The sequence below is a fragment of the Poromitra crassiceps genome, assembly GCF_964638095.1.
Source record: "Poromitra crassiceps genome assembly, chromosome: 14".
NCBI lineage: Eukaryota > Metazoa > Chordata > Actinopteri > Beryciformes > Melamphaidae > Poromitra > Poromitra crassiceps.
The window spans coordinates 43,546,273-43,570,683 of NC_139633.1; the positions used below are offsets into that span (position 1 = coordinate 43,546,273).

At 44.1% G+C, this 24,411-nt stretch overlaps 3 protein-coding genes across 3 annotated transcripts in view; 2 read left to right on the forward strand and 1 right to left on the reverse strand.

The window, feature by feature from the left end:
• The window catches only part of lrrc73 (leucine rich repeat containing 73), a gene marked incomplete at both ends in the record, with an annotated part of 57,506 nt that extends 56,176 nt beyond the window's left edge, over positions 1-1,330 (forward strand). Inside the window, one exon of the mRNA XM_083651008.1 lies at positions 1,260-1,330. Within this exon, the coding sequence (XP_083507134.1) occupies positions 1,260-1,330 (71 nt within the window). The remainder of the gene's footprint in view (positions 1-1,259) is intronic.
• A 7,968-nt stretch (positions 1,331-9,298) lies between these two features.
• On the forward strand, positions 9,299-9,951 carry LOC310789449 (non-structural maintenance of chromosomes element 3 homolog; the record flags this gene model as incomplete). The annotated part of the gene is made up of 1 exon (XM_083651091.1): positions 9,299-9,951. The coding sequence occupies exon 1, from the start codon at positions 9,304-9,306 to the stop codon at positions 9,949-9,951; it is 648 nt and encodes a 215-aa protein (XP_083507217.1). The 5' UTR covers positions 9,299-9,303.
• Positions 9,952-18,336: 8,385 nt separating this feature from the next.
• dlk2 (delta-like 2 homolog) overlaps positions 18,337-24,411 on the reverse strand; it is a 37,950-nt gene continuing 31,875 nt past the window's right edge. The window contains exons 5-7 of the mRNA XM_083651052.1: positions 23,259-23,406; positions 21,370-21,697; positions 18,337-18,965 (exon numbers count right to left, since the gene is read on the reverse strand). Coding sequence (XP_083507178.1) covers positions 18,456-18,965; positions 21,370-21,697; positions 23,259-23,406 — 986 coding nt within the window. The 3' untranslated portion in view covers positions 18,337-18,455. The remainder of the gene's footprint in view (positions 18,966-21,369; positions 21,698-23,258; positions 23,407-24,411) is intronic.

Genomic DNA, 24,411 nt, shown 5'->3' on the forward strand with positions numbered 1-24,411 from the left:
TTTTATATGAAATGTTTTATCATCTGTTCTTCCTGTTTGATTTATCTTGTCTGTCTGTAAACTTGTAACCTCTATGTTCTTCTGTATTCAGGGCACTCTTGCAAATGAGAGCTCGCTCAAGAGAGATGTTGTATAAATAAAGGCAAAAAAAAAAAAAAAAAAATCCACACAAAAAATGTGTGTTCACGTGACCGGCTGGTTTACCAGGCTAGGAAGCTTCTGACATGACAATTTAACTTGGTCTGAATGGGTGATTTCGACAAAAATCTGAAGAACACAACTGAAAAGAACTTTGAACGTCACAGAACGCCATATGCTAGGTTTCGACCTAGCCATGTTTTTTTTTTACGATTTGGTCCGAGTGAAATTTTGACCAAGTAAAACTATTTTATAAGCATTTTACGAAATGTTTATGGGAAAATAAGTGGCGGATGAAATCTCTTGGTGCGCATGCTGAAGCAGGAAATGACATCGACTTTGGTTCTCTATACCATTCCATAATAATAGATTAATAGATATTTCCAATGAGTTTGGAATTTCAAGAGAAACATTTAAATAATGCATTACATTATTCTAAGCCTATTAGATTTTACTAAATCTACTATAGATTTAGTCGACTAAAGTCTTATGATATTTACTCAACTAAAACTAGACTAAAACTAAATCATTTCAGAAATGTGACTAAAACTAAATGGCATTTTAGTCAAAAGACTAGGACTAATGCTGCATTTGTTGGTTGGATGTGGCAAGTGGCAAACGCGTCATCTCTGACCTATGTGCGTTTGCGCTTCAAGTCGCAAAACCATGGATGCTAATTAATAGCATCAGCTATTAGATAGCTAACAGCTAATAACACTATTCACATTTAATTGTATGGGTTTAACCAACTACTGTATTGGTATGCTGATTGATCTGAAAGCATATTGTTGAAAATAAAATAAAAATGTGTTTTAATGCATACAATCTTATTGTTTTCACCATACAATGTGGGTGGCCATGTTGAAATGACATCAAACGATGGGCTGGGAGCAACTAAGGGTTGAGAAATCCTACTGGCAATAAACTCATTTGCCAGTAGGAACTCTGAGTTGACGCGCCATTTTATTTTATTTTTTCCTAGTAGCAAGTGGCAATTTGTGACCTCCGAGTTATAAACAAACGCAGCATTTTGCAAATTGAAAATTTGCTGTAAAAATTAATTCTGTTCTGAACCAAGCTGGTCTGTAGTTCTAAACCCGTGTCATTCTCTGACCCTACAGACTCCGCCCCCCAGATGGTGGTGCTGGCATCAGGTCTAGGTGAGAGCTTATTGGCTGAGACTGAGATGTGACCCCGCCCACCTTCATGTTTGGTTTGAACGTTTGATTGGTTTCCCTCCACTGCTCTCGCTCTGCATGGTGTGACCATGTAGCACCTGTACTGTACATAGACTAGAGTGGTTGGAGTGGTGGCACAATAAATTACCTTCAAGCAACACGCCAACTTTTTGGGAGATTCGCATATTTGCCATATTCCTGATAGTAAGATGAGAACATACATGCCCTTCTCTTCTCTGTGCGTGCCATGTAGTAGAAAAGTAGTGACGTGCCACTCCTGCTAGTTAGCTTAGCACAATGACCGTTAGTCTGCAGAACGGACTAGCCTACCCCTGTTAAGTCATCAAAATAATACACATTCCAACATCACCACACTATGTAAAATTACAAGACATCGTAATTTTCACAGCAAATACATAGCCGGAATTACTTTCGTGACAAAACCGGAGGTTTCGGCTATGTATTTGCTTTGAAAAGTACAATGTCTCGTAATGTGACATTATTACTGTATTTCATAACGTGGTGAATGCGTGAGTCACAAAATGTACATAAGAGTACATGAGAGCGTTTTGGCATTGTTGGAATGTGTATTTGGTGACGTAACAAGTATAGGCTAGCCACCAGTACCAATGACTACCATTCATTGTGCTAAGCTTAGCTACATAGCAGGAGGGCATGTCACTATACACACACAGAGAAGAAAAGAGCATCTATTTTCTCGTCTTACTATTGGGAATATGGTAAATAGAGTACCACCGGAATGAGTCTGGGAAGACCTGGATACTAGCACTTCCGGCTCATACGTGTAAAAGGCAATGGAATTTTTCTTTTGGGATTTTGGTTAAATGCTTCAAATAAGGTCTGTGATTAACAAAAGTTTATGAAACAGCGAAGTTTGTGTTTAGATCAGATAATCTTCACAACTGAGGACCACTTTTATGATTTACAAAACGTTTTCCGAAAATCGCGTAATGCATTTATGCTTCGAAAATCATGAAAGTGGTCTTCATTTGTGAAGATTATCTTGCTGAACACAAATGCATTTAACCGAAATCCCCATACAAAAGTCCCATTTACAGCTACAAACCAGGAAGTGCAGGGGGACAGGCTTACCAGGGTAAGCCTACAAAAATACGTCATCCCTGTGGTACTCTATATATAGGTGAATCTCCCAAAATGTCGGCGTGGTCCTTTAACACACCAAGAGACTTCTAGGAAGTTGTTTGTTACAGTGTGCAGTCTGAAATGAATGTTCTCTGATGGATCGCTCTGTGATGCCAGAATAAACTGTTTACATCTTCCTAACCTCTCAGTCTCTTCCTTCACACCACACATCTTTGTAATTGATCTTTTTTCACAAAACGGATTAAAAAATGCAAAAACAAGAGAACAATGTGGAGGTAGAGACAAGAAATCCTGGAAGGGCTTATTCAGTGTCTCTACCTAAGAAAACCAAATAATAACTATAATCCATACAAAGCGTACAATACAACAGAAACAAGGAGACAAAGAAAACAAATAGTCCTAGACAAAGAAAATAATAGCCTATCAACAGTCAAAAATAAAAATGAACAAAATAGGAAAAAACAAAAAAAGCAATCCAAAAAATGAGTACAGACAGTAGGGTCATTTACACTGCCGTTGAAAGCCGGGGTCCTTACGGCATCCTTATGCTTCGCCTCCTGTATAAAAGTCTCAAATATGGCAGGGACGACGTAGGAAGGGGGAGGGACACAGGGGACATGTCCCTCCCACTTTTTAAGAAAGCAGTATTGAACCCCTGCACTTTTTGAAGTCCAAAAACTATAGCCATGTTAAACAAGGCTAGGTCGAAACCTAGCATATGGCCGGTGCGGGAAAGTGTTGATGAGCCTGTTGGTTGTAGCAGGCAGCGGCATTGTTAATGTGGAGGCGTTTTACTGATGACTTTTCTGTCAAAATTCTGGAGCGTGTCCCTGAGAACCAACTCACTTAAAAGGTTCTCTACTATCTGGGACCCGTTTTTGGTGAGTCAAGTCAAGTCAAGTCAAGTCAAGTCAAGTTTATTTATATAGCCCTAATTCACAAGCATGTCTCAGAGGGCTTCACAGAGAATATGTCTAGCTAATTCTAGCTGACACAACAGTAGCAAATTACAGAATAAAGATAACACTTTGAACAATTGATAGAGAAATATGGAAAGGATGAATATGGAGAGAGCAGGAGAAGGGGGAAGAGCAGGGGGAATGTGAGAGAGTGATGGGGTGGGGAGGGAATGGGAAATGTTGGAGAGTATAGGAGATGGGGAAGGAGCAAGAGGAGAGAGCAGGAGAGGGGAGGGGGGGGGGCGGGGGGTGTGGGGGAGTAGAGAGCAGGGGGAGGGAGGAGGTGCGGAGAGAATGGGAAATGTGGGAGAGGAGAGAGTGTATGGAAGAGTATGGGAGTATAGAGAGAGTATGGGAGACTATATGGAGAGAACAGGGAAAGGGGGGCTAGCTGACACAACAGTAACAAATTACAGTAGTAATAATAACACATCGAACAATTATATGATAGAGAAATATAGACACACATTTTGCAAACAGACATATGTCGATTTCTTAGCAACCAAACTATGCTTAATTTAATTGGCTGCAAGCCTTTAGTAGTGAGTCCCTTTGCCAAATAAACACATGTTCATATATAGAGCTTATGGGTGCCTCGCTTTAGGGTAGAATGGGTGCCATGCTTTAAATAGTGGCGGAATAGTGGGAGGGGATAGAATGGGTGCCATGGTTTGGAGTAGAATGGGTACTATGCTTTAGAGTAGTGGGGGAAGGGGGGAAGAGGAGGGAGGGAGAGCGGGGGGAAGTCGGGGAGGAGAGGGCAGGGAGAGGGAAGAGGTGGGGAGAAAATGGGAGATGTGGGGGAGGAGAGAATGGAGAAGGAGAGGTGGGAGGGTGCAGGGGAGGGAGAGCAGGGGGAATGTGAGAGAGGAGAGAGCAGTGGCTGGGAATGGGGAAAAATGGGGAGAAGAGGAGAAGGGGAAGGAGCAGAGGAGGGGAGAAAGAGGAGAGAGCAGGAGAATGGAGGGGGGAGTGCGATGGGATGTGGGGGAGGAAAGAGCATGGAAAGAGAGGAGGAGGGGGATGAATGGGAAATATGGGAGAGGAGAGAACAGGAAGGGGGAAGTGGGGAAGGAGCAGGGGAAGGGGGAAAGAGAAAGAGAGAGGGGGGGGGGATCAGACAAACTGACTACTCTAGACATTAACCAGAGCTAACTGGGACATAGGGGATCTAGCTAATCTACAGCCTAGTCTGGCCTGTCCTATTCTGCTCTAGTCTGATCTTAGCCTGAACACTATGACAGGTCTACAGCCTATAGTTAGGCTGTAGCTAATCTATTGCCTACCTAAGCTATTCTAACCTACCGGCAGCCCTCGACCAGTGATGGAGAGCACCGATGCCCCCCGCCCCGGCCCCGGCCCCCACACACATAAGGCGTGGGAGAGAAGGCCAGGACACAGCGGTACCCCCTCACCCCCAGTGAACGTAAGAAAACCTTTCCACCATATGGTGGCAATCCACCACATGGATTGCCACATGGATTGCATCAGTGACTTGGCTGAGGAGGAACCTTGTGAGGCCGATGTACTGTAGGGGTCCAGCTATGGACAGGGTGTCAGACAGGCAAAGGAGTAGTGGGTAGATGGCCTAGAGTGACGACAGGTGGCTGGGACGATGACGACCGGGCCTAGGGCTGCAGCGGCGGGGGTGTACGTCAGGCCAATGAAGGACACCTGAGGGGGAGAGAGAGAAGAGGGCGGAGGAATCTGCGCAGAGGTGAAACTAAGTTTGGCAGCTAATAATTTAAGTCTCAGTCCTAGAATTAGCCTAGCCATCGCAGGTCAAGAATGATAAGTCAAGAATGATATGTGACTGAGGCGGTTGGTTAAAAAATGCAGCAATATACTCTAAGGAAATCATACCGGCCAAAAACTCAAATATTATGTCTACAAAAAAAGTTGAGAGTAAAAACAGCCCCTCAATATTTCCCCCACTGTTGCTGTAAAGGTTTGGACGACTCACCCCGCTTTCAGAGGTGTCACTTTTGGATTGCAATCTTTGCCCCGGGTGCTGGAAAGAAAAAGCGACCACTGCTCCTGGCCTGCCCCCTGGAGGAAAGGACAAGCCTGGATGGGTCAAATGCAGAGGACATATTTCACTGGCCACCGTCAGCATGAGTGTGTGTTGTAGCCGCATGCATGTGTTGTAGTGTGTTCGTGTGACAATAAAGACGGGCTTCCGTCTGAAATCATGTTTTTAAAAATCGTGTTTCCAAGTGGTTCACTATTTCTGTGCAATTTGTATGGCCTTATAGTATGCTATGGCTGTACAAATAAGCCACTAAGTCACAAGTAATTTTTTACTGTCATGCAGTTCAGATTTACAAAATACCTGTTTCCAAGCTGGACTGTTCTGTTACAGTACACTGTTTTACTTTTAGTTTGGCATTTTATTTTAATTCACAGTTATGCTCAGTAAAGCCTGTCATTTTTGCACACAGTTTGGAGACAAATAGTGCAATGCAGCATTCATTTGTACGTTTTGCTGACTGTACATTTTGTGTCTATTTTGTAAATACAAATGTTCCAAATAAAATAAAATTCTTATTCTTGTGTTTTCTACCTTTTTATTTCATTTGTAGGCATTTATAGGAATTCAATGCAAAAGTAGCAGATTTTATTAAGCGGCACCACGTCAGCAGCACCATCCTCTCTGTTCTCTCTGCACTATTCAAAGCAGCTTAGGCTTTTGGGGTCCCAGCTGACAGCGGAGTGTCACGCAGAAGGGCTTTGATACAGAGACAGCTATTTACGTCCTCTCACACAAGCAAAATGGAGGGAGGGCGGCGGGGAGGAGAGATGAAACGAAGACTGACAAAAAGGTGACATCGTATAAGTATTTAGGAATTTATTTTGATTCTCAGTTAAACTGGGCCAACCAAGTTGATTTTGTATGTTCTCGTATTAACCAGCGCTTGCACTTTCTGAGAAGGCTCAGGGGCCGAGTGGCAAAAAACATCATGCTGCTGTTCTACAGGGCAGCCATTGAATCCATCATCCGCTATGGCATCACTACATGGTTTGGTAACCTGTCCGTTAAACTCAAATCACAACTCCAAAACCTAATTAAGAGGGCTGGTAAAATTATCGGTATGCAGCCCCCATCTCCTCTCCAAGAGATCTTCGAGGAGACGGCGAGGAAGCAGGGCCTCAAAATTACCTGCGACCCAAATCACATCCTCCATAAAGAGTATGAGATGCTGCCGTCAGGCAGAAGGTACAGGTTACCAAACTGTAAATTGAACAGGTATAAATTTTCCTTTGTCCCACTGTCCATTAAAGCACTCAATAGTAAGAGATAACGCAGACCATCTTAGTACAGCTCATCATGTTTTATTTTTAGGGAAGCGGTGCAATATTTAATAATCTTTCATTTCAACATTTTTCTCTTTCTTTGCGGAGGGCTGGTGCAATATTTTACCACTGAGTACGCTTGATGTATATATACACTGTAGGAATTTAATGTTAATTGTCGTCTGATTGCACTGTCTATATGTCAATATGTATATGTCTAATGCTGTGTCTCTTGATGCCCAAAAATAATTTCTCCCAAGGGAGACAATAAAGGCTTATTCATTTCAATTCAACACTACATCAAAGTGGCCACTGTGTGGGACAGGTGTTTTCTTTCTTTATTAGTTAGCCTGGCCTAGCCAGTGACTCATAGGAATAGACTACGTGACAACCAGGAAAGACTAGTGACTACTGGAGAGTCAGTTGACGGCCGGAACCGGGACGGCACCCGGGTAGCAGTATGGGTTAGCTCCCCAGCCTGCGTCTTCCGTGAGGAAGAAGCCCAACAACCCACGAGAGGCCTTTTAGGAGGGCCATTCAAGCCGCAAGTGGAGACTGCAGTGCCACCAAGTACTGGTACTGCATGGTGTCCACTAAGATACCATCACCTCGGAATGAGATGTTTGGAGCGGGGGAGTCTGGTGCAGCGCACAGGTCGTAGACCTGGTGAGACGAGGGAGGAACCCGGCCGGGTGGCAACCCACAGAGCCCGGTCCCTCTACGTACCAGAGCCCTCCCCCTCCCCCGGTCCCGGCAGAGTAGTTCCGGAGCAGCGGATTGAGTGGCCCTGACCGCATGGCCACCTTCGACCCTATAGGGCTGACCGTGGGTAGCTACTGGGACGTAAGTTGGGGCTTGGCCAGCCCCGGCTGGGTCACCTGGGCGAGGGTGTATGATGTTGCGAGACCCGAAACATCCTATGACCCCAGGGTACATCACTGAGGATACGTCCCAGTTATGCATCCATGCGATGTTTTTTTTCTTTCTTTATTAGAGCGTACACTATCTCATGCTTTCTGGTTCTGCCCTTCATTAACGGGATTCTGGGCCAAAATATTTGATTGGTAATCTAAGGCCTATAAAATAACCCTACAGCCGGAGGCAAAATTCGCCATTTTCGGCTGCTCTCTGAACTTTCCTACAGCTGTGCAACAATCTCTGACACTGGGGATAACTGTCGCTAAAAGACTCATTTTGAAGGAATGGAAGTCTGATGAAACCCATACCACAGCCATGCACAAAGCGGGAAATACGTCCATTCTGAAATATTGCTACAAAATCCAAATGTGGCTGCCTTGAGGAAATTTCGCTGCAGTCATATACCTCAGTAGTCCCTGCTATTTGCACAACTAGTGGCTAAGCCCAACAGGTTGTGCAATGCAATTCACTCTGCTTGATGAAACCCATACCACAGCCCCTAAATGGATGTATAACATTTTGGACATTGACACTTTTGCTCTGATGACCAAAAAAGAAGAAGAATGAAAAACCTATTCCTAAAAAACCTACTAACCTAAAAAAACATCTATTCTCACTTATTATAGGATGCGCTGGTCACAATATTTGAGTGTTGAAGTGTGTCTCCTCCCCGAGTGTCCAGTTTAGAGGCGTCAGTGTGGAGCCAGGCCGCATGCCCCACCCCCAAGGAAAACCATTGTGTCAAGTTCCTCTATTCAGCAACTGTCGCCAAGATCTGCTAATGAGCATAACTAGAAGCAACCTGATTCAAGCCATAAACCTGGCCACTACCACACAAAGCAGGGCCAGAGAGAGAGTTGTGAGAGCTTAAATACAACAGGACATTTGTCACAGCAACTTACTATTTTGCTGCTTGGAAGACTGAATGTTACAATGTTACATGACAAACTGTTCTTCCAAAACCAGCAAACCAGCAAACATCATTCTCAAACAATAGACCAGTGGGTAAAAAGGCAACCTTGAAACACAGTCACTGAAGAACTAAATCTAGAAAATGAAAATAAATCAACTGATAGTCAGTCGTTCAAGGTGGAGCACAAAGTCTTATCACTTGTGTTAGTGGTGGTAGGGAGTGGACTTGGTTCAGGCGATGTGTGCCCAGTGCTTCATGGATCCGGATCTGACACACGTGGGCCAGACAGAAAGACCCTAAATGCCTCGGGATCCGGGATCCGCCCTCACCTCCAGCTGTGCCTGCTCCGGGGTCACCAGGGCCGTCTCTTCTTCTTCTGTGGTGTTTTACCGCAGTTGGCATCCTTTATGTTGCATTGCCGCCTCTCATGCCTCACCGGCTTCCCACCCGCAGACATGGCCAATTACGTCGGTAGGAACATCTGACCAAGCTGGAGGTACCGCTGCCGGGAATTGAACCCGAGTCTCCGCGGTGGTAGGCGAAGACTGCTACCTCTACACTACCCAGACGCCCCGGAGCCGTGATGACATCACAATTGCTCGAATGACATCACTGATGACATCACTACCGCTCGAGTTCGCAATTGCTCGAGTGACATCACTGATGACATCACAATTGCTTGAGTGACATCACTCAGTGATTTATGACATCACTATGGTAGTCACCAGGGTAAGCCATCTAGAGCTGTACATCTAGTGAAGGACTGGAGAGGCTCACGATGGCACAGGTCAACCAAAAGATGGCAGAGGTGGTGCAGTACTTTCTAGTGAGGGACCAAAAGAAGATTCCCATCCGCCGAGCAGACATTATGAAACATGTGCTGAAAGACTACAGACACATCTACCCTGAGATAATGAAAGGAGTAGAGCGCACCTTTGCGCAGGTGTTTGGCCTTATACTGGTTGAAATAGACACAAAAAATCATGTGTACATACTGATCAATAAGATGGAGACAGTTGAAGGGGCCCCACTGAGCAATCCAAAGATGGGTCTGCTCTTTGTGATCCTGAGCATTGTTTTCATGAAAGGAGGCATTGTCAAAGAAACCCTCATGTGGAATACGCTGAAGAAACTACACGTTGACCCCGGAGAGAAACATGAAGAGTTTGGTGATGTTAAGCGGGTGGTCACAGATGAGTTTGTGCGTCAAAGATACCTGGAGTATGTGCGAATCCCCCATACAGAGCCGATTGAGCATGAATTCCGCTGGGGTCAACGTGCCGAATTGGAAGTGTCAAAAGTAAAAATCCTGGAGTTCATGGGTCAGCTCCATGACCAGGACCCTCAGAGCTGGAGCCAGCAGTACAAAGAAGCCACCAACTCCAACCCCAACTCTGCCCAGGCCAGTACTAGTAGTCAGAGATAAGCCCATGTTTTTGCATGATACATACATGAGAGTTTTTCCGCCTTAATTTGTTTCTTCTTATTCTTCTTTCTTTTTCTTTTTTTTTATTTCTTTTTTATATTTTCTTTTTATTTGTTGAAGATCAATAAAACATATCACACAGATATATTTTTACCCAGCCTTCCTGCCCTCCTTTTTGGCTGCAGTTAAACTGGTGAGCCATAACTTGCGTTGTCTCTCACTCAATACCATGCATTCTTAAATAAAAGAGGAATTGGTTTTGGGGTACCAATCATATCAGTTATTTTTACCCTTTTTAAGTGTGTTTTTGTGTCAGAGATGATGTGGGTTTACTTCCCAGTTTGAGCCAAAAAAAAAAAAAATACAATATTGCCCGACTAAGATTGTTATGTTTTTAAATGTAAATAAAGTTGTTGACCCTTTCTTTCCAGACTGTATGTTAGTGTTCGTCCTCAGTTGAGCCTCATTAATTATTCATTCATTGTTTCTGTGCAGTTAATTTCATACACAAACACAATGCTGATATCGTGTTTGGGTTTACTTTTTAACTTTTATTGCCTGGATTTTATGGTGACACTTATATTTTTTCAAGTACAGAAAACAAAATCCTTTTATATACTGTAGATTTAAATACACTAGGGCACAAAATCTTCCCATTTCCCTCACTTCCACGTTTTTCAAAGAGCTGGATTCTATAATTCTATTTTACATCTGGAATGATAAGAATCATAGAATCTCGAAAATCTCTGGTTTCTGTTGCTAGGGTGATATAATTTCACGTTCAGCAGGATAATATGGCTGATTCAGGCAGGCTAAGAAAGTGGTTCTCAACGTGGGGTCCAGCGACCACCAGGGGTCCTTCGAGGGGTTCCAGGGGGTCTGCAGAAAATACTTAACTTACATTAAGTTAACACAATTTGAGAATAGAAGAACGAGTGTTTTGATTGTTATCTCAAGATAAATAGTCATGGAATTCTGGGGGGGGGGGGGTTTGATCATATCAAACAAAAAATATTCTCAGGTTTGGGTCTGAAAGAAAAGATCAAGAAAGAAAAGATCAAATGGAGTTCCGTGGCAGAAGAGACTGTGGTTCCCCTCATTTCAGACAGTTGGGCTCTACAGTCATCATCAGATCCTATAGTGCATTTAGGACTTAATGCTGCTTACTGCCCAATCCAGTTTAGGCCAACAGCAGGATTCTCATCTCATTTTCAGCTTTCATCTACTAAAGAGGATTTATGATTTATGAATAATATGTATAGAACATCTGATCAAAGGTCATAACAGTTGGCTTGTGTAGCATCAAATCATTTCCACTAGCCTACATATGTGATAGTAGGGCCGCCCTGCCCTGCCAACTTAACAGGTGTGGAGGCGCCCCTGTCAATTAACTGGTGAGGAGGGAGTCATGGGCCGTTTCTCAATACCAAGAATGCATTCTTGTTCTTGTGTTCTTGGGGAGAACGTTCTTGCTAGTCGTTCTTGGAAGAATGAACTTGCTAGGTCACAAGCACACATGACGCTGTTGGCAGTTTGAGACGATGCGTTCTTGAGGGAATTGCGCAATACCAGCACAGAGGCGGCCTGCAGTACTACACAAATAAAAAGCTCAGCTGATGTAGATGCAGCTAATTGTGCTCTGGAACATTTTGCCATTTTTCGCCATAAATGTTCGTAAAGTGGCACTTATTGAAACCTACTACCCTGCTTGTAGGCATCAAAAGTCATCAGAAATTAATTTAGTGATGAAATAAAACTTTAAATTGTAAAAAACCTTCCGGAGCTTATGGCGTCTTCTCTGCTGCGTTCTGCCTCTGCTTATGCTGAAATGCATGCTGGGATATCTGCCTTGCCAAGTTGACACAAGTCACCAACGAGAGCATCCTCGGTAAAGTGGGCGTGTCGAGAACACATCCGGGAATTTTAAGCGTTCTTGGCGAAATGTGAACTTTGTATTTGGAACAGTACTTGGGCTGCGACTGATGACGTTTCACAGGGACACAAGAACGCAAGAACACACAAGAACGCTTATTGAGAAACGGGCCCCGTTCCAATACCCATACTTCCATACTATTTAGTAGGCAAAAAAAGATTTAGTATGTCCCAATACATAGTATGTCAGATGCAGTATGCCAAGAGTACCAGGATGTTGTACTACATCAGCTCCTATTTCGGAGTATGCATCGATGCATGCTGCTTCAGCCAAACTTCCCCACAATCCTTTGCGCAGCAGGAAGTTATGTCTTCTTCTTCTTCTTCTAATGTTTTATGGCGGTTGGCAAACAACTTTTTGTGCATTACCGCCACCTACTGGAGTTACGGCGCACTGACTGAGCTGCGTGTTCATGAATGAGATAATTAACTTTAAGAAAGCCTTGAAATATGTTAAAACCAAACAAGCATGGTGTGTACCAAAACATGCATATCTTGATTCCTGTTTAGATCTCTGACTTAATGTTTTTGCTTTATTTATTTTATTTTGTTTATTTGATTGTCTGTTCCAATTTTGTAAATGTTTAGTCTGAATTTTTTGTATAATGTACTGTTTGTTACTGCCAGACTTTGTTTATTGAATAAAAAATAAAAATAAAAACTCAAATATGGCGCTGCAGACGTCGGCGGAAGTGAGCAAGAGGTCGGAGTTCAGGAAGCTCACGTGACGACAGATGTAGTGTGTCCCAATAGTATGCATTTTGCATGCATGCTGCACACTACAATCCATACTTTGTGAGGGCAGCGGCAGTACATACTACAAGAAAGAAGTACAAGTATGGGTATTGGAACGGGGCCACGGAGTTGTGCGCAGCTACCACCTGTGACTAATGAGTAATCAGGCCACCTGTGTTTTATATATAACCCATGGTTTATATATTGTTCAGTCCCTGCCGCTTGCTTGACTCTTCTGAGCTTTCTCCTCCAGTCCCTCCTTGTTTGGGCTACATGCCTGTAGAGATAGATTTTAAGGGTTGTGGTACGGTTGAGGCTTTTGATGAAAATAAAGCCAAATGGCACAAGGCATGCCGTCTGAAATTTTCTTCTTCAAAGTTGGAGAAATTAAAAATGCTTCAGAGTCAGAAAAGGAAACAAGACTCTGTTGATGAAGAATTGCGCCGATCCAAGCGCCAGTCCACTTCAAATACATGTATTAGTGAGTGCCTGTTCTGTAATTTGAATACAGGTAAACTTCGTCAATTTTTGAGTCAATCGCCAACACTGTAGGCGGCCATTTTCAATTAGGTCAATAATTCACTTCCTGTATAAGATTTGTTTGGGCACCCCTTCTAGGCTATCTTAGGATGACCCAAGGGACATGTGTTCCAAATTTTATGCTTTTTGGAGATTATTTTGGTGTCTTTTGAGTCAATGGTCAACAGTTTATGTGGCCATTTTGGATTTTGTCAATAACTCACTTCCTGTTTAAAGGAGAATTTCGGTTTTTTTGAACCTGGACCCATCTCCTGGCAATAATTATGATTTGGCCACTCACCCAGCGATGTCCGCGGCGTTTCTGGCCGTCCTAGCGTTGTTTTGAGATCAATAGCGTCCAAGTCAGTTGTAAAATGGAGCTGATTTGGGGCCAAGTGTGAGCCTGTCTTTCCTGCATCTAAATAGCTATTTTTATTCCCGTTTTCGCCACATATTGTAATAATGTGATCCCTCAACATCCACCAGAGTGATATTTCGCCCCAGGCTATTTCCTGGACTTCCACAGGGATCTAATTACCTCAAACGTGATCTCGGTCACCAAGTCTCGTGAAGTCCCGCGATACTTTCCTGCCGGCTGGCCAACTACAGGTACACGCTTTGCGGTGGTGGTTTTAGCGTAACCTATGTGGGGTTTGGCGTAACCTATGTGGGATTCGAAATAACGAAGGTTATGCCAAACCCCACATAGGTTACGCTAAAACCACCACCGCAAAGCGTCCTACCTGTAGTTGGCCAGCCGGCAGAAAAGTATCGCGGGACTTCCCGAGACTTGGTGACCGAGATCACGTTTGAGGTAATTTGATCCCTGTGAAAGTCCAGGAAATGGCCTGGGGCGAAATATCACTCTGGTGGATGTTGAGGGATCACATTATTACAATATGTGGCGAAAACGGGAATAAAAATAGCTATTTAGATGCAGGAAAGACAGGCTCACACTTGGCCCCAAATCAGCTCCATTTTACAACTGACTTGGACGCTATTGATCTCAAAACAATGCTAGGACGGCCAGAAACGCCGCGGACATCGCTGGGTGAGTGGCCAAATCATAATTATTGCCAGGAGATGGGTCCAGGTTAAAAAAAAAACGAAATTCTCCTTTAAGATTTTTTTGGGCACCCCTTCTAGGATGTTTTAGGATGACCCAAGGGACATGTGTTCCAAATTTTCTGCCTTTATGAGATTCTTTAGCCTTTTTGAGTCAATCGCCAACACTGTAGGCGGCCATTTTCAATTTAGCCAATAATTCACTTCCTGTTTAATATTTTTCGGGCACCCCTTCTAGGATGTCTTAGGATGACCCAAGGGACATGTGTTCCAAATTCTATGCTTTTTGGAGATTCTTTTGGTGTCTTTTGAGTCAACGGTCAACAGTTTAGGTGGCCATTTTGAATTTTGTACATAACTCACTTCCTGTTTAAGATTTTTTTGGGCACCCCTTCTAGGATGTTTTAGGATGACCTAAGGGACATATGTGCCAAATTTCATGCTTGTATCCACCGCGTAACGATTTTTCCCTTAATTCCCCCTATTATATGTTTTGTTTCTTTCTTTCCCCTCAAACTAGATATAAACAGGTGTGTGTGTGTGTGTGTGTGTGTGTGTGTGTGTGTGTGTGTGTGTGTGTGTGTGTGTGTGTGTGTGTGTGTGTGTGTGTGTGTGTGTGTGTGTGTGTGCGTCTCTGTGTGTGTGTGTGTGCAGCTTATGTCTTCTTGGAAAAGCTCAATTCAAAGGAATGTATTTAATTGTGGTAGGGGAGCATGCATCTTTATCATTCATCATGCATCTTCATCATCCTCAAATTGTCATATATACGGGGGACAGTTTGAAGAAGATGACGATGCTACAAAAAGTCAATTTTAAGCCACAAGTTGGCAAAGTCATTATGCTTGTTTGATTTTTGGTATAGGGGAAAAATGGCAAATGCACCAGCTGGCGAAACGACGGCCGGGAGAAAACACAGCAGAAGAATTCGATCTGCTCACCTCCCGTCTGTCTGTCTGTGTGTCTGTGTGTCTGTCTGTCTGTGTGTGTGTGTGTCTGCCTGTGTGTGTGTGTCTGCCTGTGTGTGTGTCTGTCTGTCTGCCTGTGTGTGACTGTCTGTCTGTCTGCCTGTGTCTGTCTGCCTCCCTGTCTGTCTGCCTGTGTGTTTGTGTGTGTGTGTGTCTGCCTGTCTGTGTGTCTGTCTGTCTGTCTGCATGCCTCTGTCTGCCTGTGTGTGGGTGTCTGTCTGTCTGTCTGTCTGTCTGCGTGTCTGTGTGTCTGTCTGTCTGTGTGACTGTCGGCGCAGAAGAACTGACAGGCTCAAAGCACATCATTCACAACTTTATTGCACACTGTTCAGTATAAAAAACATCAGACTCACAGCCAAGAATATCACCTCCACGCCCGCCAAGAAATTACAACAATAAATTAGCTTTATACCTCCCAGGCCTGTGTGTGTGTGTGTGTGTGTGTGTGTGTGTGTGTGTGTGTGTGTGTGTGTGTGTCGACCAAATTTAGCTTTATCGCCAACCAACAGCTGACAATAGACAGCTTGAGTGAGCCCAGGAGAATACTGAGTAACATCAAATATAAAAACGCTTTTGTCTTCAGTTATAAAAGCACATTGTAGGAAAAAAAACAGTCAAACAAAAGAGGAATAACTGTAGAGAAAACGTGATATGTTCTATAATATATATACGGTATATATATATATATATAATATATACATTATGGCAAGTCAATGGCCCTGAACAACTTTTTCTGAGCTGTTATCATGATTTTGTTCATTGATGGCATTACCACCCACACTTTTAATGTGGTTTGTCCAAGCGGTATTGCTGTACGTAGCTGTCCAAGATGGTGGGCCCGTTCGCACCAAACCCCCAGGAACAGCTCTGCAAATTGAACATTGTGGCCAAGCTCGGTATTGCAACCCCAGAAACAGTTTTCCCTGTCCACTCACATGGGTAAAGCAGCAGCTGTAAAACTGGGTTTCACTCAAAGTCAAAAATGACTCTTTTGATGATCAAGTTTTCTATTATGGGCTTTTTTCTTTCTTCCTTCGAATCCACCAAGATGTGTTTTCTGGAGCTCTCTCTCTCTCTATGGCTCCGCCCACTATAACTCTGGGCCTGGACTCGCTCCTGAACACAAGCAGACATGTCACATGACCTTGGGCTGCACATAAGTAAAGGCAGGACGAAAAACCCCTTCAAAATGCTGCATGAGCCAATGAGCATCTTACGTTTAAATGAATGGGTGAGCGTGTCCTATACCCTGTGGGCGTGTCCTATACCCCAGAGGTTTTCAAAGTGGGAGGTGGGCGTCGCCAGGGCGGCTCCAAATAGTTTCATGGGAGGCTCAGTGAATGGAAGTGAAACAATATTACATTACTTATTACATTTAGTAATGTAATAAGTAATGGTGATCTTATGGTGTAAGAGGTGATCGTCTTTGGCCCCAAAGAACAAAGGCTTAAAATCACTGTACGCCTTGAGTCTCTATCCCTGAAGCCTAAGGATCAAGTCAAAAATCTTGGAGTTATTATTGATTCCGATCTCAACTTTAACTCCCACATTAAGTCAATTAGAAAATCTGCTTTTTATCATCTTAAAAATATAGCAAGAATTAGGGGATACATGTCCAGACAGGATCTAGAAAAACTAATTCACGCCTTCATTTATAGTAGGTTAGACTACTGCAATAGCCTTTTTTCTGGTCTCTCCAAAAAAGAACTTAGGCAACTTCAACTCATTCAGAATGCTGCTGCTAGAGTTCTAACGAAGACTAAGAAAGCTGATCATATCACTCCAGTTCTTAAGTCCTTACACTGGTTGCCAGTGTGTCATAGAATAGATTTTAAAATACTGTTATTAGTCTATAAATCACTTAATGGCCTAGGCCCAAAATACATAGCTGAATTGCTCCCACGCTACGAACCGTCTAGAACTCTTAGGTCAACAGGGTCCAGCTTATTAACTGTCCCTAGGATCAAATCAAATCATGGGAAGGCTGCATTTACCCACTATGCTTCTGCTAGCTGGAACAAATTACCTGAAGACCTCAGATCTGCCCCAACCTTAGTTACTTTTAAAAATAGACTGAAGACTTTTATGTTTACCGTTGCTTTTAACTGCTGACAGCTACTATGCAAACCCAATGAGTCCTCTATAAGTTTTTAGCTCTTTCTGCAACTGCTGCGCCTGTTGCTTAATGCACTTTTTATACCCTTTTTTTAAAGTTTTGTTGTGATGCTTTTAAATGTCCATTTTATTCTCTTCTTTTCTTTTCTTTTCCTGTCAACCATTTTATGTGAAGCACTTTGAATTGCCTCTGTGTATGAAATGTGCTATACAAATAAACTTGTGTGATTTGGTTAAGGAGATAGTTCAGAGATACTTTTTGGAGAATTTCTGTGTTTTTCCCACTTCCCCAGATGTTCATGTAGGCTATTTGGTGTAGTGTGAAGTATACCACACAGCAATAGCAGGCTATTTTGTCTCAATTGTTGAGTAGATCAGACTTTGGAAACCCCTGGTATACCCTATCCACTTTCTGTAATACATACATGGTTTGCAAACGCGCGCCGCCGATTGGGCAGCGACAGAGGGATTGGAATAGAGGAAGAAGGAGGAGGCTTGGACTGGTCAGAGAGGGTCTGTCTCTCTGTCAGCAGACACACAGACCGGGTTGTCCTGAACTGGACCAAACTGCTTCCAGCCAGAGTGATTGGAGAGAGAGTGATGCCAACGCAAGTCCAAAATGCTCCATTCCACAGGCTCCATTCTAGCATCAACCTTATAGGGGAACTTCAAGGATAGTCCCAGGAATTACGTGGCGGGCCGTTTGAATGCATAAAATAAAGCTGATAATGTACCATTTGATTCTTTAAACATGTTACCCTCACAAAGGGTCCATTCTGCTGCAACTCTACAGCGCTGCTTCATCCAGAACCTTTCTTCCGGGAACTATTGCGAGCTAAAAAAAAAAGTCCATTGGAGTTAATGGAGATGATGGTTTACTATCTCAATGACTGAATGTCATGACGCAGTCAAACATGATACTGTTTCAGTTCAGCAAAAGCCCAGAAGTAGAAGCTGCCACACACACTGCTGGACAGACGGGTTCCTCTGTGTCTGTGGTGTCTGTTGTTAACCGCTGTGTCTGTGGTGTCTGTTGTTAACCGCAGACCTTACTTCAGGCATCTAACCCAAACCCGCACATAAAGATCCTATTGACTTCCAGATGAGGGTAACGAGTGAGCGCGATGCTAACTTCTGGGTTGGCTTACAAGCACATGTAATCCGTGCTGCACTCTATATCACCTCGCTGTTCAGTCTCTTCTTCTTCTCTGGTTGCGGTGCATTCAGGAAGCTGATGTCACACTCCCGCTCTCCGATCCCTGGTCGCTCCGCCCCCCCTCCTCGTCGCCGTGACGACAGCGGGCAGCAGGCATGGATGTGGCCTCCTCGTCGCTGTGACGACAGCGGGCAGTGGGTGTGGCCCCGCAGCACCAGGCCGGCAGTCAGTGACATCATGGCCAATGTGAGCGCACCCAAAACAGCCAGCGTGAGGCGCTGCAGCCAGGAGAGAGAGGCAGGGCCACGCCCACTCACCACCTCCTGCACCGACACCTTCAACAGATGCTCGCTACGGTTAGCTGGACCGCTGGAGCTCAGAATGCCAGTACCACTCCCACCCCCAGGGGGCAGTCTGTCTGGAGACTGGGGGGTCGGGGTCTGCTGTCTGCCGCGGGTCACTCCTCTTCCTCCTCCCTCCCAGCCCAGGTCGTGGTCCTGCGAGTCGTCCCGGCTCCACAGTTTCACCTATAGACATGGGACGATATGAACATTTCGTGTCACGATTATCCTGTCACAAAATAGTTGCAACTAAAAGTGAGCCCGTGCTCATTTATATGGGTGGAGACTGTGGAGACAACGCGCCATGGGCACACTTTTTTGTGGGTGTGACCAAAATTCGACACTGCACTCTGTCAGGTCCCCAGCAGCGCAGCCCCCAAGTTTGAAGTCCATCGGATGAATGGTTCACGGGATAAACCACTTTTTGTGCTGCCAGTAGGTGGTGCTGTGACTATGCGCCTGTCCGAATTTCACGAAATTTGGCACTGCACTCCGTCAAGTCCCCCTGAGCCATGACGAAAGCGATCGGAACAATGGCGTGCGAGTTCTGGCCTTTTAACACATTGACTGCCAGCCGTTTTTTTTTGCTGTAGGTAGCTTCTGCCAGGCCGTTTTTTGAGGATTCTGGCTCATTTTAAAAGAGCCGAGGATTCTTTTCTGCTTGGAGTTTGTGAACACAAAGTTCAGAAAAGTACTAATAGAATGTGTGCTTTCTCTGTCTAAAAGAGTTAGTTTGTAGAGTTAGTAGTTATGTAGATATTAGCCGTTGAGTACAGCATGGTTTCAGCTGTCTGAGAGTGAAAGCTGAGATAATCGCAGTTTTGTGAAATTCAATCAAACAGGCAGAACAGTCACTTTAACCATTTATTTTTGGCATCAGTGAGAGATCAGACATCCAAACAATATAGTTCCGAACGCCCTCTCCTTCAACTCCTCCCTCCATGGGCATGTCTAGTGGCTTTCAGCCTGCGTTTGTCACAAGCGAGTGCTCTGCTGCTGCTGCTGCTGCAGCGAGTTCGAGCAGCCTCCCTCCCTGGCAGCGAGTTCGAGCAGCCTCCCTCCCTGGCAGCGAGTGTGGATAGGTCTCACTCGTCTCTTGGGTTTGAGAGCCCCGATGAAGCCCCGTGCGACTCTAGGCTTATGCAAATTTGCAATCCCCCGTGTGCTGCTGCTGGCGCGGCCCGAGAGCGGCGAGTCTGGTGACTGATGACTGTAAAATCGGCAAGCCATTTCCTTGAGAATGGAGGAAGCAGCCGCGGGAGGCGGCTGCTTTTGGTTGACTTTCTCTCTGTCGGGAGGGCACCGTCGCCACCTAGCTGGTCGGTAAAATAGATTATACACATTCAATACTTCCAATATCTCCATAGGAGACGCGGGGGGCATTGATCCACGTAGCACCGTCAAAAAAAAAATCGATATATACGTCAGTGGCAGTCAACGTGTTAAAATCTAAAACATTGCTGTAGTAGCGCCCTTTAAGGCCACTTCTTTTCTGCGCCAGTTTCATGCCAGACCCCTGAAAAGTGTTTCAGCAAAGTTTGGAGGCGATCAGAGCAACGGTGTGTCTTGCAACTCCGGACAGACGGACATACTCACATACTGTACATACATACGTAGCATATGGCTCTCTCTTATAGTAGTAGATTCATTATATTATCCCGATAATCATCAAAATATGCTTAAAGAGCGTGGTGCAGGTAAAAAAATAAATAAAAAAATACAGGACTCAAGATTCTTATGAAAATATGCCCAAAAAACTAAAACAAAATTAAAACATGCCCCCAGGGCAGAAATATGGAGAAAAAGGTGGCATTATAATGCACACGCTCAAATAAAATGCTATCTGTGCAGATAACACCTGTGACGACACTCGGGCTACTGTACTTACTGTAATAATAATAATGTACAGTCAATGTGTACAGCAGAAAACTTTCCAAAACACCAGACGTACGATAATTATTGTATTTGTATGATAATTTATCACCAAAACCAATAGCATTTTGACTCTCTGGTACGATAATTCCAGAATGCATTTCGGCATTGATGGGAGAAGAAGAGAAAACTCCATTTCCCCCCCAAAGGCAACTGTTTACTTTCTGTTTAGTTTGGGCTCTATCTGGCACTTTATGAAGTTTTAATAGTTTCAGTAGTCAAACACAACTATTACTAAAACTTGTTGACCCCCAATATGCAATAGTTTTTTTTTCAAAATAACACAGATTTGGAAATATAATTTTGGACAACCATGAGACCAGTAGAAAAATAGCAACCCACCCCTTAGCTTAGCACAATGAATGGTAGTCAATGGTACTGGCTAGCCTACCCCCGTTAACACAAGCAAAAACAGAAAACAACAGAAAACCATAAAATGACTCCATACTGGTCACCTGGCCTAATCCAATTCTTCACAAGCCCTGAGATGGCAAGTTGACTTGAAAAGACGTCATTTACACCCTGTTTTGAACTTAAATCTTCACTTCCACGTCTTTTCAAGTCAACTTGCCATCACGATAATGGAAATTCACCAAGATAAAACCATCTTGAGTGTTTTTATTACGATAAAAGATAAAAAGTGTAGATCTTCCCGTACCTCGCAGGTTGTGCCGCTGTATCCGGGCGGGCAGAGGCAGCGGAAGGCCCCAGCGCGGTGGAGGCAGCGCCCCCTGTTGAGGCATGGCTGCGAGGCGCAGTGGTCCAGGCTGCGGGTGCAGAAGCGTCCGGTGAACCCAGCCGGACAGAGGCAGGTGAATCGGTGGACCCCATCCAGGCAGGTGGCTCCGTTGGCGCAGGGCATCATCAGGCAGTCGTCCAGGTCGCTCTCGCACCGTGGCCCCGTGAAACCTGCCAGGCAACGGCAGCTCAGCTCAGAGGCAAAGCCGCCCGCGTCCTCACACAGACCGCCGTTTTTACATGGAGACCTTGGGAGGTGGGGCGGGACATGCAGGAACATGTGTGTTAACAACTGCTGATATATTCTCAAATTGACCATCGTAACGTTATACTGGCGGGAAAAAATTTGTTCAAATGTCCAACGACAAAAGTCTACTCAGAGTTGGGGTGGTCTGTATTCTGATATCAATCTAGTATCTTGCATCAATAAATAATTAGTCTGTCTCACTGGAAGCAGGCTGAGAGGATAAGCTCTGCCATTGGCTCTGACCATTAAGTCGGAGCGAAGGGAAATCCCTTTCCGCTCCCTGCGCGTCGCTCTCAAATGCCCTCGCTGCTGTGAAACAACAACAATGCTAGCTACCAAGCTAGCAACCTACATGCTGAAAATGACAAGTTTTGACGAAGATTTGGATTGTGCAATATAGCAGGCAACGCTTGGTACTGTTTGTGCATGGTTGTAAAGATAAGGGAGCACAGTCTCCGCTATACTGTACCAGAATAAGAGTGAATTGAGCCAGACTCTCCTTTGCTGGTACAGCACAAAATGAAGTCTGGCATGCGAGACTAATACATAATTAATGTAAGATACTACATTGATATCAGACCCTGTCTGTGATGTCACCCATTTGTTTCTGGACTCCCATTCTGAAGCCTAGAGTATGGGAGCGTGGTCGTCTCCATCTTGGGTCGTGCCGTGATTGGCAAGCTGCGCGATCACAGGCCAGACGACCTGTCAATCACGCCTAAAACATAATCTTTTCTATCGTCTATTTTACTCTAAAATACTGTGAAATTACAGTAAAACTTCAATTAATGGCCTGGGCGTTTATTTACCAAAATATGTAGCCAGACCCCGTGTCTACAGTATATGGGACCTGAGGCAATTTGGGACCTGCGTTTAATTATTTTTGCACAAAATTCTTGCTCAGCAAAGATTGGAAATAGTATAAAATTGGAAATAGTATTAAATGGTTTATTTAAACCAGTATGAATATTACTTGGATAAAAAATACAGTATAGAGATCTGGTTTGACCGTGCTACCTGCTATTTGGTGTGTTTGTCAGTACTGTAAGCTCAACTACAGTGAATGCGAGAGTGATGCACTCTTTAAATGCTGCATGCATTGATGAGAAGGGGGTAACGGCAGGAAAAAAATCTATAGAATTATTGAACTACACCTGTCGGATTTAGTGTTACAAAAAGAGTAGAAACGAATAGAAAAAGCTCAGAATGAAAATGTGTTGCAGTGACCAGCCAATCAGACATCCCAGACAGTATCTGTCCTGAATAACCGCCAGTGGATGGGCTTGCGTCCAAGACCCATGAGAACTGCGATTCATATGGGGCTACTGTACAGTTCTTATGAAAGGTGAAATTAGCTATATAGACCAAAACCGTGTTTTGAACCAGGCTGTAAACATGTTTACCGGTAATCCTGTTGTAAAGTCGAACATTTTAACATGGGGGTGAACGGGGAAAGATCCCTTTTGGAGCCAGCTTGAAGTGGCCATTCGAGGAACAACAGCTTTCAATATCACTTCAGCAGTTTCCTCTGTCAAAGCCTGAGCTAGCCCACTGGAACACACCTGCTCTGGTAACATGGTCCGGTCTTCAGCTCGCAGTTCGTCCCATGGAAGCCAGAGGGGCAGAGGCAGGAGTACTCCCCCGACGCGGGCTCCATCTCACAGGTCGCTCCATTCTGACATGGCTCCTCTTTGGAGCACACATGGATATCTTGAGAAACACCAGACGACCACAACATTACCAATAGGAATGAGCGAGTAGATAGCGGCCTGTGGCTTGTCTCTCAAAATATACTGTATTATATGTGGCCCTCCACACAGTAGCTATTGGTTAATCAAGCAAGTTCACTTGCGTTTTCCCCCCATTCACCAGTGTTGGGGAAGCTACTTTGAAAGCACCTACTTCACCATGGAAATAGTTGAACTGCAGCAAAGCTACCCTGGGACAAATGTAGTTTAGGAAACTACAAGCTACGCAGAAAAAGTAGTTCAAACTAAATTGACTATGTATGTGATATATTAAATAAAATATAAAAACAATATGCCTCTCATTTGAGTTTATTGCAATAGTTGACACCCACACATTCACATTCAATGTTATATTTGTGTTGTTGTGAGCAAATCTGCGTTCTTCTGGGTTTGGTTTTATCACACTACCTTCTTTCGTGGCAAGACCCACCCTGCGTAGCATTCAACACTAGGTTTGGGGTAAGGTTAGGGCAGAGCCATATAATACAACAAGAGTTGCGACATCTCCATTCACTCCTATGGACCAGTTCTTTAACCTCACAAAGGTTCCCGCAAGTCAAGTTCTGGATTAAGTAGCACTGTCGAGTTGCAGCAAAATGGACTGTTTGTGATGTACTTGAAAGGGTCAGACGTTTAAAGCATTGGTTCCCAAACTGTGGTCGTGGTCCCTGGGGCTCCACCAGAGAATTCTAATATATATATATATACAGATCCTTTCCAAAAAATTTGAATATCATGGACATATCATGGCATCGAGGCAGTAATTAAAGCAAAAGGATTCCCGACCAAGTATTGAGTGCAGGCATGAACATCCGAAGATCGACATTTCTGTTTTGAAATTATCGGTTTTATGGGATATTTAATTTCTTTAAATACTGTTTTGGGGTTTTTTATGAGCTGGAAGCCAGAATTATGCAAAGTTAAACAAATAAATACTTGAAAAACTTATATACTTTGTCTGTAATGA